Genomic DNA, 16,531 nt, shown 5'->3' with positions numbered 1-16,531 from the left:
CTGGGAAGTACAAGGTCCTTGCTTCTATTCAAATGCCAAAAGAAATCCTTAAAACCCAGACAAACAGAAAGAGAACAATGGAATAACCAACAACCACCAAACCAACCTCACCCCAAACTCAACAAACCAAACCAAAACCCCCAAATCATTACCAACAACAAAACCATGAACAACAACAACAAAACCTTATCTGCAGGATTCCCAGCCTAGGCCACAGGCCATTCCGTGGAGTCCTGTGAACCTCCAGGCTGCCTGAGCCTAGTGAAAAACTGCAGGGCCCAATATGCTAGCAAGTCCCTGGTTTGTAAACTAGCCAGGCTCCTGAGGATGGGAGGGGCAGTCACTTTCACAACCCCACTCCAGGGTGACTGTTGGTGGCCCAGGCTCATCTCCTTCACTTGCATTTCAGGCAAACTTGGGGCCAGGGCCACTCACAGCAACAGGTATCTTCCCTCAGGGCCAAGTTATCAAAAACAAAACAAAACAAAAACAAAAGTGACCTTCCCAACAGGGGTAAACATTAAAAAACACAACCCCAAATAAACAAGCCCCACCTACTCCTCCACATCCAGAAGAAGGCGGAGGGGGACAGGGGAGCCTCCTGATGGGGCATCGCTCCTGGGCCTTGTCCCCAGGGTGTTGAGCTCATGGCTCAATGGCACTGGGCACAAGCATGACTTTCCCCATTTATCTCTGGCAGGATATTAGTGTTACCGGCCAGGCCTGGAGACATGTCTTGGAGAACTAACATTTAAGGGAAATTTATGAGTAGGTACACACACATACATGCGTGCGTGCGTGTGTGCGTGTGTTTGTGTGTACGAGACAACTAAATTAGGCTTTAGTACAAATCATTCACTGTATTGCCCTATGAATTTCTTTATGTACATATACCTGGGTGTCTAGCATCTATATCAACATTTAGAACACTCTAGAAACATTCATTTCCAACCACATTATTGGCTTGATTGAAGTTTCCTTCTGCTTGGGGCTCAGCAAAGTCACCAGTATGTTTCTGGGCATGTGACATTCCCTGCCAGAACCCCTCCTCCCTTCCACTTTGCGGCTCCTGTGGTCCTCTGCAAATGTCCCCAAGGATGTGTCTGACTACCTTGTTTGCAGGGCCCAAGGCTCCACACCCCTTGTTCCTCTGGCATGGGGTGCATGTCCCCACAGACGACCCTGGGCCTCACTCAGTCCCCTTCAGGTGTCACCAAGCCCATTTGGTCCCATCCAGTTTTTTTTCACAGGAACAATACAATTATAGCCATGGAGACCCTGGCCAGGAGCCTGGAGCTCCCCACCTCCCAAGACAATTTAAGTCCCAAGCACCGTACAGAGAGCCTGCAATTTCTGCCACAAACTGTGAGTTTGACACCCATTTCCGCTATGCATCCTCATTTGATTTCAAGGCTGAAGCTCCCCATGGAATCCCCAAATGGAGACTTTAGTATGAGGGATGCCTGTGTACATTCTAAGTTCAGTCCACCTGGTTCACATCTGGTGACACTCCCCAGCCCCAGCAAATGTGCAGGTGTTTCCAGGTGATGTGTACCTGACTACTTGAGGAACCCTGACCTTAAACCCCAGAAACTCCTCAAGTGGGGAAGACTCTAGGCAGCGGAGGCTGGCTGGCCTGCTGTGTCACTCTGGGTCCACTGACCCGGGAAGAGGGGTCAAACTTGACCCCGAATCAGCAGTTGGGGAAGAGAGCTTGCTATGCAGACACACGGGAGGGTTACCTGCTCCTGTGATGGCGGGCATGTTGAAGATTTCCGTCCCAGGCTGGCCAATGTCTAGAGATGGGTGACAAGGTAGGCAAGGTCTGAGTTCACCGGTTCTGGGAGATCTGCACCCTACCTGTCCCCTGTGTAGTCTGAACTGAGCATCTGGGCACAACCAGGGACCTAGTAAGCTCCAGGCTGAGTCTGCCAGTTGGCTACCAACCTAGGCTTGTGCTACCAGCACGGGCTTCTATAGTCAAGCTCCGGAAGGGGAGAGCCTTGCCCATCTGTCCAAGCCACCCAGGAAGGGAACTACTGCTGGGAGGGGACGGTGCAAAGCCCTCACTTGTGTTTCCAGTGCGTTTTCCTAAGCATCTGGTCCATGTGACCCTGAGCTAAGGATAAAGGTCCTTGTCCACCCATGTCAGTCCTGGTGAATGGCGCCCTGTCTGTGGCATGATCCTGGAGCAATGTGCTGTGTTCCCTGGCACTCGGGTATCTGCACAGGCTTTACTGAGCGCCTACAGCGTGCAGGGTATTATTGTCGCACTACATACCAAGCCAGTTAGTACTGGCAGAATGCAGGCTCCTCTGGGGTGGGGCTTAGAGTATTAGCTTCCTCCCAGTGCCAGTCCCAGCCCTGGCTTCCCCTTACTGTATTCTGGCTCGTTCCGGTTGTGGGTGTTGAGTTTCTTGTTGATCTCCTGTTTCTTAGACTTCACCATGGCAGAGTTGCTCTCAGTCAGCTTACTGAAGAAGGCTGGCGGCTGGGTGGTGTTTCCTGGAGACTTGGAGCCCATTCTGAGGGAGCACGAGATGCCCGGGGTCAACAGGCTGGCCACTGCCCTTGCAAGCCTTTAGCAAGAGGGAGCTCAGTCTGCCACTTGAGTCACAGTGAGGTGCTATAAAGACCAATCATTTCCCCATTCCAGGCCTGCTGGGGTCCATACTTAGCCTTGGTTTGGGGTAGCTTGTGAGCGTCCAAGGTGTTCTATGAGTTGCCTCAAGAACCTCTTGCAGCCAGTTTTAACACAAGAAGCCCCAAGGACACACGCTCCCTGAGGCTGGAAGCCTGTCCACTGTGTCCCCATCCACCCCTACCCTGTCTGGCCCAGCTTAGTTTACTCTCAAATCCTTAGTATGAATTAGGCTGAGATCCTAGATGGGTCAGGGTGCAGCCACTGAGTCCCATGACGGTTTTTCAGCTGCTGCGCTGTGAAGGGGCTAACAGCCGCCGCAGTAGAGGGCTAAGGCCCTGGTGTACATAGAACTGAAACTGCCGCCTCCGGGCAGGGTTTGTGCCCTGGGTACCTGGGCTCTCCCGGCTCCCCGTCCCGATACAGCAGTGGGTATGCAGTACTCCGAGGGTGTCCTGGCTCAGTCAAGCCCTCTGGTGGGGACACGGGTTCAATGCCATCCTCGCTGCTGCCCAGAACTGATGTTTTGCTGGGTTCTGGGGACCTAATGGAGATAGCGTCAGCCGAGGGTAGAGCTCTTCCCGGCAAAGGGGACACCCCACTGCCCACAGCAGGGCTCCACTATACGGTAAAGCCCTGCATGTTTCCCTGTGAATGGCCAGAGGGTGGCAGCTGAGATATGGAGTCCCCTGGGCTGCTGAGACTGGTCTGTAGGAGGAGCTTTTGATTTTTGTTTATTTTTGAGTCAGGGACTTGCTGTGCAGTCCAGGTTGGTCTAACTCCGTGTCCCCAGAGCCCCATCCAGGCTGCCCAGGGTGTTCTGACCCTCAGACACCCGTGCCAGAACCTCACTGTTCCCCTGAGATCCGACGGCCTATACCCGGGCCTCTTGGAGGCCTCGCTCCGGTCCTGAGCCAAAGGCCCACCTATTCCCATGCCCGGAGCACCAACCCAGCCAAGGTAAGAGTGTATGTGTGTACATGGTACAGGATGGCAACTCGCTTCTCTATGCCTCAGTTTCCCCATCTGCTCAATGCTGAGTGGTATGTCTGATCCCTGGCTGAGTTGGTATATATAGGGTACACAGCTGGCACCCTACTTTGTGCTGGTTCTGGGACCTTAGTGAGCTTTTACTACCCTGAACATCAGTTTCCCATCAACCCAACACCCCGTTGAGCTCAGCCCCACCCCACTGTCCCTCAGTCGGCATCTGACGCAGATGTGAGTATATCCTCACCTCTTGCCCCCTTCACTGTGCGGGGATCCCCGGGCTGGGGTGCCATGTTCAGGGGGTGGGAGGTAGAGGTCGCTAGGTGGGCGGCGGAGATCCAGGACAGGGCAGCTGGCTCCAGGGAAAGAGTAGAGAGGGGCGGGCAGGGGGCCACTGAGCTGCTGTGGGTGGTGACGCGTGTAGTCCTGTGTGATGACCTCCTGCAGAGAGGGGGCAGTTCAGGGGCCAGCCTGGGAGGGTAGGCAGAACCCTGATGCGGATTTGTCTCCTGAGTAAGTGTCCCCATGTGGCCTTATGGTGATGGCCCCAAAGGACTGGGTGTGCTGGCCACTGCATGGTTAGCACCTGTCAGACTCTGGGATGTCACCCTCATACCCACTTGCTCTCCCAGCGGCAGGGACAGAGACAGGCACTTACACTGATGTGCTGAGCCAGGGTGACCACCCTTTGGTGACCTTTGATGCCTGGGGCAGTCTGGAGGAGTGGGCTGGATGAGGGTTGGCTCTCAGGCAGTGGCCGCAGATGTGGGAGGTGGGCAGCATCCCCACTGAGCTTCATGGGGCCTGAGGACACAAGAGAGCTGTCAGGGGCGGGGGACAGCTTGGGGTTGCACCTCAGTTTCCCCACCTGACGCTCTCCCGGGTGCCACCTGGCTGCTTGTGTCGCAGATCCCCCTCCAAGTGGCTCTTCTCTAGCTCCTCCAACGGTTTGGAGAGTCCCTTGTCATGGGTCAGGCTGGGCGAGCTCACAGGGCTAATGGGTTCCACCCCATCAGGGCTGTAGCCAGCTCCACCGTGGTAACCTGTAACAAGCGGGCTGGAGTCAGAATGCGGCATGGGCCTGGGCTGAGGTGCTGGCTGTCTCCCAGCCACTCCTCTAGACTGGCTGGGCCTTAGGATGGAAGGACACGATATCAGCCTAGGGGTGCCAGAGAGGCACAGACACACCCAAAGGACTGTGGGAGTCTGGCTTGGGCAGTGGGGCTAGGGTGAGGAAAACAGACTGGTGGTGGTGAAGAAATGGGAGGGCACATGTGTACAGCGGTGGGGTGGGGGCTCAGACTGGACTATCCCTGGGTCCCCTGCCTCCTCTGACCCAGCGCACAGAACCTCATTCTCTCTGGGCTGGATGCTGGCGTGGGAAGGAGAGGTGGACACCCAGCCTTCCTGGACAGCCTTAGCCCTCTTCTCCCCCACCTTATTCCCTGCCTTAACTTCCTCCATGAACAGGGGCAGCAGTCAGCTGTAGCCCCCACATCCCCACCCCCCTAAACGAAGGTGCAGGTGGTGGCAGGAGATGGGAGGCGAGTCGGAGTCCAAACCACAGATCCATTCATTAAAGGAAAAAAGGTGAAAAAATCCAAAAAGAAAAAAGAAAAAGGAAAAAAAAAAAAAAACAAAACCAAAAAAACTCATGATGAAAGGATGTGCAGATGATGAGAGCCCGTGCGGGCTGGAGTCACCACAGCATGTGAACTGACCAAAACCAACCAAAAAAGGGGGGGAAAAATTAAAAGCAAAGATCTGAAAATATCTTTAGGCCACAGATGGGGTAGGCAGGCGGCGGGCCGGAAGTCTTACCGTCGCCTGGGGAGTCGTTGGCCAGCGAACCTCCTTCTCGCGGCCCCCTTTCGTGAGCAATTTGACGCGTGATTATTGCGTCTATGAACGTGGCCGCTGTCAGGGTGGTCTTACCCAGAGAACGGAGTTCCAATTCCTGGATGGAAAAGGGTTTACTTTGAGTCTTTTCTCGGTGCAGATCTGAGGCCGAGGCAGGCGCTGGCGGGTCCGGACTGGCATGGTGGGGTGCAAGGCTCTTTGCTGGGGTGCGGGCGATGGCTGTGTGGCTGGAGCTGGGGGGTGCTAGGGATCGGGGCTCAGAGCTCTTGTTGGGTGAGGAGGAAGGCTCCCGGGCTGGGGGCTTGGCGAGGAAGGCATGACCAGTGTCCACACGGGGCCGCTCAGGCCGGGTAACCCGAGAAGTTTCCTTGGGTAACAGGACGGGCTCCATGAGGGTAGGGTAGACCCCTTCAAGGGTGCCACCGAGTGGGCAGTGGGTAGCAGGTGGGAATGTGGCAGCTGGGCGGACAGGTGAAGAGGTGGAAGTGGACCTGGAGGGGAGAGAAAGAAAGGTTCAGAGAGTGTTGGCCACCCCATCGGAGTCCCTGCCGATGACTAATAGATGCTTGCACTCCGAGACTCCCAAATAAGCCTGCTCTCCTGACTGACCTATGCTGGGCCATTCAGTCCCTCTTGCCCAAAGCTTTTCACTGAGTTCCTACCAGGCACCAAGTACCATCCCAACCCTGAGAATTCAGCACCAATTAAGGCAAGGATGACAGAGCTTCTGAGAAGACAGCAACCCATGCAGGAAAAGACAGACTATTCTTTCCCAAGGATGGCCACTGCCACACGGCCAGATGCAATGGAGGTGAGCAGAGGGCAGAAGCCCAAGCAGGAGGCGCTCCTAGAAGCTGGCACAGATGCATAGCCTCTCAGCAGCAAAGCACACGAACCAGGGGACACGGGACTGGCATCCCGGGCAGCAGCAGCACTGCAGCTCCACTAAGCCCCCTGTTCCTTTTTCTTCAAATTGGTACTCCTGAGCCTGATATACTAGGTACCACCAACTGACTCATGCTCACAGCCCATTACCCACCACCTGTCAGACCATCTGTCCATCCGTCAGTCCACTCACCCACCGTCCACACGTGCATCCATCTGCTCACCTCTCCATCACATCTACCTATCCATTCATCCATCTCCCACCCACCTTTTTATACGTTTCAATTCACCCATCCGTCTATTATCCACCCACCTGCTCACACATGCACCATCCAGTTGCCCATCATCCACCCGCCCTCATGCCGGCCCACTCATCTGCTCATTCATCTATGTTTGCCTACCTGTCCATCACTCTGCTCTCATCCACTCATCCATCCACCTACCTATCCATTCATCTGCCTCCCCTCCAACCCATCCATTCATCCACCTGACCCATCCATCTGCCTGCATTCCCACATATTTATCCATCTACCCATTTGCCCACTCAGCTTGCCATCCATCCATCCATCCATCCATCCATCCATCCATCCATCCATCCATCCATCCACCCACCGACCCATCCCTACCCCTGCAACACAGTTACCCTCATTCTTGCTCTGTCCACCCATATACACCTGTCTGCCCAAAGCATGCTCTATCCACCATCCTCTGCCTAGCTACCTGTACATCTATCTCATCTACCCACCGCATACCCTTCTCTGAGCCATCTTCCACCTGCCTCAACGCCACCCATCTACCCGCTCTCTCATAACATTCTTGCCAATACGTTCCTCCACCCACCTACCAATCCTGCCGTCTGCTCGACTCTCTCCCCATCTGCCCATCCACACAGTCCCCTCCCACTCAGCGCATCCATCTGTGTGCCCTCCCCCCAGGCTTGTTTCCCCCCAGTGCCAACCTGGCCCACCTCAGGACCGTGGGCGTGCTGGGTTCCACGGAGGTGACCACGCCCTTCATGCTCGTGTTGTGCAGCACACTGGGCCTCTGCTGCAAGGCGTCCTGGGTCCGGGGGGAGATGGGCGAGTGCTGGTGGGTGTGGGAGGCGGGGCGGCTGCTGCCCCCAGCCCCGCTGCTCTGCTCCGTACCTGGTGACAGGCCGCCGAGTCAGGGGGCAGGCCCAGGTGGCCCATGAGGACCTGGGGGTGGGGCGGGGTCTGGGGTGCCCTACCGGGTCTCCAGATGGGTGCATGCTCCACTGTCGTGGTAGACGTGAGGATGGACTTGTCTCGTTCTCGCTCACGGTCCCGTTCCCGTTCCCGTTCCCGCTCTGACGAGGATGTGGCAGTTGGTTTAGCCAGGTGAGTGGGGCCTCCTGGAAACCCCAAGGTCAGAGTCTGAGCTAGAGCCCAGTGGGCGAGCATTTACCCGGCGAGCAAAGGAATGAGGCACGTACCCACCCACCCACTTGGTAGGCGCACCTGGGGATAGCGGTGAACTGCTGTGGCGGCTGCTGAAGGGTGGGGGCGCCGTGGGGAGGTAGGCAAGGCGGTCGATGGCGGTGGCAGGGGTGCCTGGCGTTGGTGGCACCAGCACGGGCAGGTGTGGCACTTGGGACAGGTCGATAATACCTGTGGGGGGGATGTCAGTTGTAGGAGCCTGGCCGCCTTGGCACGTAGTACCTCTCAACCAACATTTCCTGAGCCAAAGCACTGCCTCCCCCTTGCAGACAGCCCTGCCCTACAGTCAGCTCCCTGCATTCAGGCCTCACCCCCACAGCCCCCAGAGTAGCTTCAGGATCTACAAGGTCATCTTTGAACAAACCTAACAAAGGGACCCGGGCTATTTGAAGACTCTAGGAATCAGTGCTCCAAACAGCCTCAGACTTTCTTTTCTCTTTCTTTTCTGTGATTTGTATTGAGAGCATATCACGTAGCCCAGGCTAGCCTCAAACTCTATGTAGCTGAGGCTGGCCTTGAACTCCTGATCCTCCTGCTTCTAACCTCCTGAGTTCTTAGAGTAGAGGTGGGCAATACCACACTCCCAGCCTTTGTTCTCATCTCTCGGATGCTGAAAGATGATGCACACGGGCTCAGAACACATCAAGGCCCATGTGCACAACAGCAAGAGATGCCGCTACTCACACTGTCGCTAGATGTGAACTGATACGAGAAACACCGCCCCTCTTCCCCCAAGTCCACCCAGCCAACCGCTGCACTCGGTGGCATCCACGTGGCCCGTTCTGCTCACCTGGCATAGTGCAGGATACACAGGGACACTAGTACCTTTTGCACACCACAGCACAGGAAGGCACAGGACAAGGCTCTGAAGGACAGTCCTAGGCCACTTACCTCGTGGGCCAGCGGCATAATTGAGGGCCAGCGAGGACTCTCGTGGCGACAGACCCCTCAGCATATCAGCGCGCTGGGCCATGGCAGAGGCAGCATTGTGGTGCATTTGCTGCGAGGTGATGTAGTCATTGATGATGGTCTGGCGGTTCTCCAGGGCCGCGGTGTCAGGGTAGCCGCGGATGAGGTAAGGCGGGTACAGGTGTGGGTAGGCGGGGCTGGGGGCCAGGTGCCGGGGCAGGTAGTAGGCCGCGGCTGCTGGGGAGAGAGGGAGGGTCAGGTGCCCATGCCTGACTTTGTGCTCCCTTTCCCCGTGCACCCACATGCCACGCAAACGTGCACACAGAGCTTCAGACACGCTCCCTGATTGTGTGGGGTGTCTGCTGTCAAGGCTGTGAGAACCACTCCCAATATAAATATCAAAATATAGGTCTTGACACCCAAACAACGGAGCCGTGAAAATGGCTGCGCATCATGGCACACACTGGTGCCCTCATTTAAGACACCTGCAAAGCACAGGTAAGTCCTGCAGGAAAAGAAGCCCACTGAGAAACAGGAGGCCCAGCCTGACCCCTAGAACCTACTGGTGATCTCAGAGCTAAGCCTACCTTGCCTCCACTCTCCAGATCCTGAATGTCCCACCCAGGAAATTATGACCACCACACCTGCAGGCCCAGGGTACCCACCTGCATCCAAATGGATCCCTCGGGGTATGGAGGCGGGGTCAAAGGCCAGCGGGATGTGGCTGCGGTACAGGTCCACACCACTTACGCCGCGGAGCAAGTGTTCATAGGGGGAGATGGGGTGGGGGTGGTGCTCGGGCACAGTGCTGTGTGGGGACTTGGCGATCTCCCGGGGTGTCGATGTCAGCTTCCGGTCCTGGGATGCCTTGCTGGACAGAAGGCTGCCTGTGGGGACAGGTCACCTGGTCTCAGCCTTAGAGGAGAGCCACTGGGCTATGCTATCAGCAGTCCCAGCGTCTCTGGCCTCTGTGTGACTTATGAAAACATCGATTCTCCCCATCACTGCTCATTCATTCATGTCATCAGCCTGAATTCTCCATGGGCTGGCAGTGCCCGTGATGAGAAGAGGGATCACTCCAATAACAAAGCGGACAAGATCGCCGAACCCCGAGGAGCCACTGTCACAGGTAAGAGACGGATGACAAGGAAGGGAGCACTGGCTGGAGGTGGCACAGCCTCTCCAGGCCCTGACATCTGAACAGGGTGACGAGGGCTACCACATGCAAAAGCTGCATGTGTAGAAGGAGCTGAGAATGGCAGGGGAACTCAAGGAGGAGGATGGGAATCAGAAGTAGAGTGAAAGAGGGGACCCCACATATGGCGTTTAGACCACGGCTACGTTACTGGAACGATGTACACTAAAGAATGGGAACATTTCATTTAAACTATTACTATTGTAAATGTTGTGTGTGTGTGCACATGAGTGTAAGTACACACAGGCCATGATATGTTGTGTATGTGGGGGGAGGAGGTAGGGATGGGGGTCAGAAGACAGCTTCAAACGTCCCACTTTCTGAGCCGGGGACTGCCCTTCAGGGGCTGTGGCCTTCAGGAGATTCTATCTTGGCCTTCCATCTCATCGCAAAGCATGAGGATTGCAGTTGTGCTGAGTGCCTGGCTTATGTGGGTGCTGGGAGTTTGAACTCAGGTCCTCATGCTTGTGCAGCAAGTACTTTAGCCACTGAGCCTCTCCTCAGCCTTAATGAAAATTGTTTTAAAAAGGTTGGTAAGAGGGAGCAAAGAGGCTCTGTATGCTGTGTGGTGGCAGGGCAGTAGACAGACTGGCTGTGGCAGGAGCCAGTGGCTGGCAACCTGTGGGAGCGTCACTCACTCACCTTCCTGAAGACGTGGCGTGGGCTCCCGCGTAGTCACAGGTGAGCCACGTGGCAGGTGGCTGGTGAAGGGTGCCCCATGGTCTTCGTAGGTCAGTGGGCTTTGCCGTGGCTTGCCTAAATCAGGCACTACGACTGGGGCCCCACGTGTGATGGAGCCTCCTGCACTGCTGCTGGTCCCCGACCGGCTCTTTAGACTCTCTTCGTAGCAGGCACGCTCCAGTGCCCGGGCGTCGGCCATCATGTCTAGCGGATGCAGGGCAGGAAAGGGCCGGCCGGGACTGCCGATGATGGAGCGCACATCGTGTTTTTTGGTGCCAGTGGAGGGTGGCCCGGAGTCGTACTTGAGCGGTGTGCCCTAGGAAGAGGGTGAAGGTCTGTACTGGCTGCCCGGCTGCTGCCCTTCCTGTACTTCTTTCTGCACAGGACAGGGTGGTGTCTTGGAGCCTGGCTGCAGCCCCAGAGCCGCCCACTGATCCAGCCAGAGGGAGGCCAACTGCGGGTGAATACAATCTTCCTCACCCTGTGGACCTCCACCATCCTGTAACACTACAGAAGTGTAAGCCAGGCACACCTGTGACCCCAGGCTGCAGCTCCAGTACATTCACTATTGGGGCTCAGAGGGCACCATGGAGAAGGGAACTGTGCGCTGGACATCATGGAGATGATCCTATGGCCCTCGCCAGGCTGGAAATACTGGGCACAGTTAGGCCCCATATCTCAATTTCTACTCAGTGTTTTTGATATTGTTGAACTTTAAAATTTTGGGGAAGGGTATTAAGCCCGAGTATTGCTTTCTAGGGTAGCCTAGAACTTAAAGTCCTCCTGGCTCAGCCTCCCAAGTGTTGGAATTCAGGAGGGCCCAGTATTTTGGTTAATGTTCTAAAAGAGGGTGGCACCTTGATGTTCAAAAGAATTCTCTAGAACCATTCTAGTCCGTCGCTGGGTGTCCTTGGCATCAGGTGACAGTCCCTCCCTAGATGTCTTTGCCCAGCTGCTTTGCCTCTTTCCCATCAAGCCATGGCCATGGGTGGGACAGTGGCTCTAGGGGTGGGACCAGTTCCCCAGGGAGCCTCTTGGTGCGCAATGCGCAGGTGGAGATGGTGAGAGTTAGGGGTTCACGACTTGGGTTTCACAAATGCCATAAGCCACCCAGAGCAAGCTGCCAATCTCTCTGGGCCTTAATTTATGCACCAATGCCACGGGGTCAGTATGAGCACATCCTTAGGCTCCTCCTATGTGCTCCTAATACCTGGGTGATGGAACCCTCCTTGAGAGGCCGTGGGGCCAGGGGCAGTTCAGGTGTGCGGCGCAGCTCCTCTCGCGGGATCTCATGGATAGAGCGGCCCGCCTCCTTCACAGTTGCTACCACACCCTCGTGAGCTGGCTTCAGCTTCAGGGGACCCAGAGGGTCCAGGGGCCGGGTCTTGTAGGTCTCGGTCAGGTCCCGCGGTGGGGGTGGGGGTGGGGGTGTGCCCTCTCGCTTCAAGAGCTTGGCCTCCCGACGTAAGTAGTCCTCCTGGGCCTCCACATATGACCGCGGGATTCCTGCCAGGCAGACAGCATTGACTCTCCATGGCCTTGCCTGGCTCAGTCTGGGGGCTCCCCATGCCTAGATCTAGACTGCCTGAGTTCAAACCCTCTTTTCCTGTGTGACCTTGGGTATACATACTGACTTCTCTCAGCCTATTTCTTCATATGAAGTGAGGACACTAACTGAAACCACACTGTGAGGCTCATCACAGAGACATGAGCTGAAGAGTCATTCAGTCTGAGCCTCTCCAAGCGCAGCAGCTGTAGTGACTCCACATGCATGGGGGAGGGGCATTCCCTGTTCCCAAACCCCTAGCCTCTATCACCCTGAGGACAGAATTGCACCAAGGGACAGGGGTAGGGGTGGGAGTGTACCTTGTGTGATGGAGCCTCGGATGTGATGCTGCTCCTTGAGATGGGGGCTGTGCTGCTCGGGGATGGCACGGCCCATGAGTCCTGGGGAGGGAAGGGATGGTGTTACTTACCATAAGGTGTCCAGAGGGCTGGGGGTCACCAACACCAGTCTCCTCCCTCATGACATAAGACCCAGCAAGTAAGAGTCCCTTTTCCTGGCCCTGTTCTACTCTAGGCTGAGTCTCAGTTTCTCAGTCAACACTGGGCCAACATCGAAAGGCTCCCTCCAGGAATGTCAAGATGTCACCTTCCTTTCCACTCCAGCCTGGGTGTCTGGGAGGCTCCTGGGACAGCAGGCCACTTACCCTCGATGCTGGCTGAGGTGATGGTCCTGCCCACACGGCCCTCCATCATATCATACGTGCGCTTAGGGGCGGCAGTTTCATGGGGTGGACCCGAGCTGCTCCTGCCGTCTTCCTTGGGGCACTGTGACACGGATATACCACCTGGGACCAGAAAGAACATACAGTGTGGGGTGGCTGTAGGGTGCTGGCACCACAGGCATGGGGTTTGGCCTGCAAACAGGTAGAGCAAGGAGGAGGCCCTGCCATCCCACTGCTGGGAGGCAGGCTGGCTGAGCCTATGAGACCCTGAGAGCAGGGCGGTGCGGCCCACTGTTGTGTTGGTGGGTGTGCATCTGTACCCATGGGTATATCCTCACATTAACAAAAACACATCAACACAGTTTGTGTACACAAGGAAGCTCCCATAAGCTTCTGTGTAGCTGTGTGTGCACAGATGTGTGTGACCACATGAAGCCATTTTACTACACTAGCATGCCCAGCAGTGAGTGGCTTTGCTTCAGTAACTTGGGACATTCTGAGACATGGGAGGTCACAAGGAGAGGGCTGGCAGCTGGAGCAGGAGAGAAGAGAAGACGCACCCTGAACTACTTCAGACCCACTGGACCCGGAAAGGACAGAGGGCATCCAAATCTCCACACAGACAGGCTAGGTCACAATCTGACACTGTGGAGGCTCCCAAGCTGTGACTCAGGGCTCGGGCTAGGACCTCTGTCAGACAGCTCTATCATCACCAGGGGCTGTCAGCAGGACACGCAGCTGGCACTGCAGTCCTGGTCCCAAGACTGTGCTCCACAGGCAGGTACCAAAGCCACACGGGCCCACTTGTACCTCCAGGACTAAGAGGCTGTGGGGCTCAAGGAATAGAGAAGCTGGCAGGTCCCAGGCCTGCAGTTTGTAGTACAGGGGATGGTTACCTGGCCATTGGGAGATACTTCCTCAGGCACAGGTTCAAATCTCGGGCTGCACTGGCCACTTGGTATGGCCAGAGAGCAGTGTGTCATGGCTCTGCCACAGGTTTTCCCTGTCATGGCTCTAAAAACTGCTCCCAGCTTTCCCAGCCTACGCTGGGGGAAGCCACCAAGGCCAGCCCTGACCTGGGTGGTATGCCTGCAGGACAGGAAGTCACTCCCTAACTGCTTCCCGGTATTACCTTAGCTCTACCTGCGTCTAAAGATACCTCTACAAGCCCCACAGCTCCTCGCTAACCAGGGCTGCCTTGTCTCTCCAGGGCCAGTACTATCTCCTCATATGGAAGTATATCTATCTCCTCAACCTGTGAAGCCTACCTAGAGTAGCATAGCACCAGCTCCAAAGGCACCCGCCTGCCTTCCACCCTGCCTGCCAGGACCTTCGCCTCTCAACTAAGTGTGGACATGCCACAACTGGCCGTCTGGGGATGCATCTGGCATCCCAGCTTCATGCCTCCTAACCAACACTGGGTTTCCAGCATAGCCCTTGCAGGGGCATCCCAAGCTGGCAGGCAGGTACTGTCTGGTGTGTTCTTGTTCTGTCTTCTTGTTATGTCTATCTTGAAAACAGAGAGCCTGGAAATGGAAAGAAAGGGGGACAGGCACAGCCACCCCACCTAGCTACCACTGCCTCATGGCTGTCTGTGGTCTGTACTGACCTTCATAGGACAGAACGTGGCCCTTCTTGCCCTCATAGATGACATGGCCTTTGGGCAGGGTGTCCTCTCGTGCCCGGTCAAGGCGACTTGGGCTGTCCTCCCCGACGATCCTGCTGATGGTCCCCTTGTAAAGGACATCGGCTGGCGTGCCCTACAGGGAGAAGAGGGATGAGTACCCAGATCTGTGGGTGACTCTTACCACCCACCACCCACTCCACCACTGAGACAGAACCTCACTCAGCACTGATGCCGGCATCCCTCGTCACTGGCTTCCTAGTGCCTGTGCTGTTGCTGTTGTGAACATCCTTCCACAGACGCTATAATAGTATTACACTGCTTCATAGAGACAAGGTCTCTCTTTCTATAGTTCAGGTTAGCCTGGAATGCACCATCCTCCTGCCTCAGCCTTCCGAGAGCTGGGACGACAGGTCTGAGCCACCACATCAGGCTAGCTGCTATTACTCTATCTACTTCAGATATGGAAACCGAGGTATGGAGCAGTTATGATCACTCAGGAAGCTTTTCCCAGTCTAGAACTGCCAGCTGCTATTGACTCAGTACTCCTGCACCCTCTGTCTACCCTAGATGCCACCTGGTGTCCCTGAGGACAAGTCTGACCAACTAAGAAACACTGATTCAGAGCAGGTAAGCTCCCCACCAGAAGTGTCAAACCAACAGAATTCAGTCTTGTGGCGTAGGATCCACCTTAGGTGACTTCTGTGAACATGAACGGGGTCACTGGTGTAGCTCTGGAGCCAGACCTGATGACAGGTCACTCGCTTTTCTGAGACATCCACATAACGAGGACTCTGGTTTGATTCTCAGAGACCCCAACAGAGTGCCCCCAAATCCTGAGCTCTCTCCTGCTGAGTAGTCCCCATGGGGTAGGAGCAGGATGGGCTGATTCTGGGAGCCTCCCCTTTACCCAGAGCCTGGTTTTCTAAAGCATCTGATGGGTGCTTGCCAGGCCAGGTGTATGTTAAAAAAAACCCAGACAGGCTCTGGGGAAAAGGGAGGCTCTGCTGTCTGGGGGCTCCAAGCATGGCGGGACTGGCCTCTGAGGACAGAAATACAGACAGACCGTGGTTTTGTTCTGCAGAGCCAACTGGACAAAATCCAAAGAACATGGGGAGCCAACACGACCCACTCAGCCCGCTCCAAGACCTGAGCGCAATCCTGGGAGCTGAGCAGGACATGGGACAGCATGACCTTGGGCTCCAGGGTAGCCAGACAACAGCGGGGTGCAGTCTCTACCTGCCCCCCATGTGGGGGTCCTATCAACACCTTTGCACTGACTCTGTCCCAAACAGACAGGCCCCAGAGCACAGATCTCACTCCCTTTAATCAGTGGAAAGGGTCTCCAGCCTTCGAGAGCCAGCACCCTCTGACCTGGCCCGGAAGTTCTGCATGCTGACCTTGTGACCTTGCTGACCTATGACCTCCTTGGACTAACTCTCCTGGTGATAATATTTTTGTCAGAGGGGAAACTGAGTCAGGGAGGGTCACTGGTGCCAGAGCATATGGCTGAATTTTTGCCCCCCAGCTCCTGCTCTTTGCCTTCAAAAGCCCAAGATTTCCGAACAGACTCCAGGGGAAGCCTGGGGCATCAAAGTCTGTCAAGGTATTGAGTTGAAAGGACACTATGGTGGGCAGCCTTGAGACTGGAAGCCCTCTGAGGGGGTGTGCTTGACCACGCCCAGTGGTACTACGTCTGGACCTTCCACCACGTGATATGCCAGGAGTCAGCTGCCGACCCTACTTCATGTGCTTCTTCTGGCCATGCTATCTGACATCACTTGCCTCTTCCTGGCCCTGGGGACTTTCTGAGTCCAGGCTCTTCACTGATTTGTGACTCCTGACACTCTGGTCACCCTGCCTGTATCCCTATCTGTGGTTGGTTTCTGCCGCACCTAACTGCCTGAGACGTGACGTTTGTTCTATTTATCTCCCTAGACCTGACCCCCCATCCCCGCACAGCGGCCATTCAGTCCAGCATCTCCCTAGACCTGGCCCCACCCCCCGGCACAGTGACCATTCAGTCCAGCATCTCCCTAGACCTGGCCCCGCCCCCCGGCA

The 16,531-nt window shown here is 55.9% G+C and overlaps 1 protein-coding gene across 37 annotated transcripts in view; it reads right to left on the bottom strand.

Annotated features, from left to right (window-relative positions):
• Positions 1-16,531, bottom strand: part of Ncor2 (nuclear receptor corepressor 2) — a 155,466-nt gene that overhangs the window by 3,709 nt on the left and 135,226 nt on the right. For 17 of the 37 annotated variants that reach the window (XM_075978317.1, XM_075978308.1, XM_075978381.1 and 14 more), the window contains 17 exons: positions 14,456-14,606; positions 12,829-12,969; positions 12,485-12,565; positions 11,829-12,124; positions 10,580-10,934; positions 9,408-9,629; positions 8,725-8,979; positions 7,855-8,004; positions 7,605-7,748; positions 7,335-7,521; positions 5,453-5,982; positions 4,522-4,674; positions 4,290-4,435; positions 3,879-4,072; positions 3,036-3,185; positions 2,380-2,525; positions 1,743-1,796 (listed from right to left, as the gene is read on the bottom strand). In XM_075978317.1, coding sequence (XP_075834432.1) covers positions 1,743-1,796; positions 2,380-2,525; positions 3,036-3,185; positions 3,879-4,072; positions 4,290-4,435; positions 4,522-4,674; positions 5,453-5,982; positions 7,335-7,521; positions 7,605-7,748; positions 7,855-8,004; positions 8,725-8,979; positions 9,408-9,629; positions 10,580-10,934; positions 11,829-12,124; positions 12,485-12,565; positions 12,829-12,969; positions 14,456-14,606 — 3,355 coding nt within the window. The remainder of the gene's footprint in view (positions 1-1,742; positions 1,797-2,379; positions 2,526-3,035; positions 3,186-3,878; positions 4,073-4,289; positions 4,436-4,521; positions 4,675-5,452; positions 5,983-7,334; positions 7,522-7,604; positions 7,749-7,854; positions 8,005-8,724; positions 8,980-9,407; positions 9,630-10,579; positions 10,935-11,828; positions 12,125-12,484; positions 12,566-12,828; positions 12,970-14,455; positions 14,607-16,531) is intronic. The other 20 variants (XM_075978546.1, XM_075978476.1, XM_075978487.1 and 17 more) reach the window with 6 other exon arrangements.

This window comes from Microtus pennsylvanicus, chromosome 1, assembly GCF_037038515.1.
Source record: "Microtus pennsylvanicus isolate mMicPen1 chromosome 1, mMicPen1.hap1, whole genome shotgun sequence".
Classification (NCBI taxonomy): domain Eukaryota; kingdom Metazoa; phylum Chordata; class Mammalia; order Rodentia; family Cricetidae; genus Microtus; species Microtus pennsylvanicus.
The sequence above is the reverse complement of the archived record's forward strand: the minus strand, read 5'-3'. Positions and strand labels throughout refer to the sequence as shown.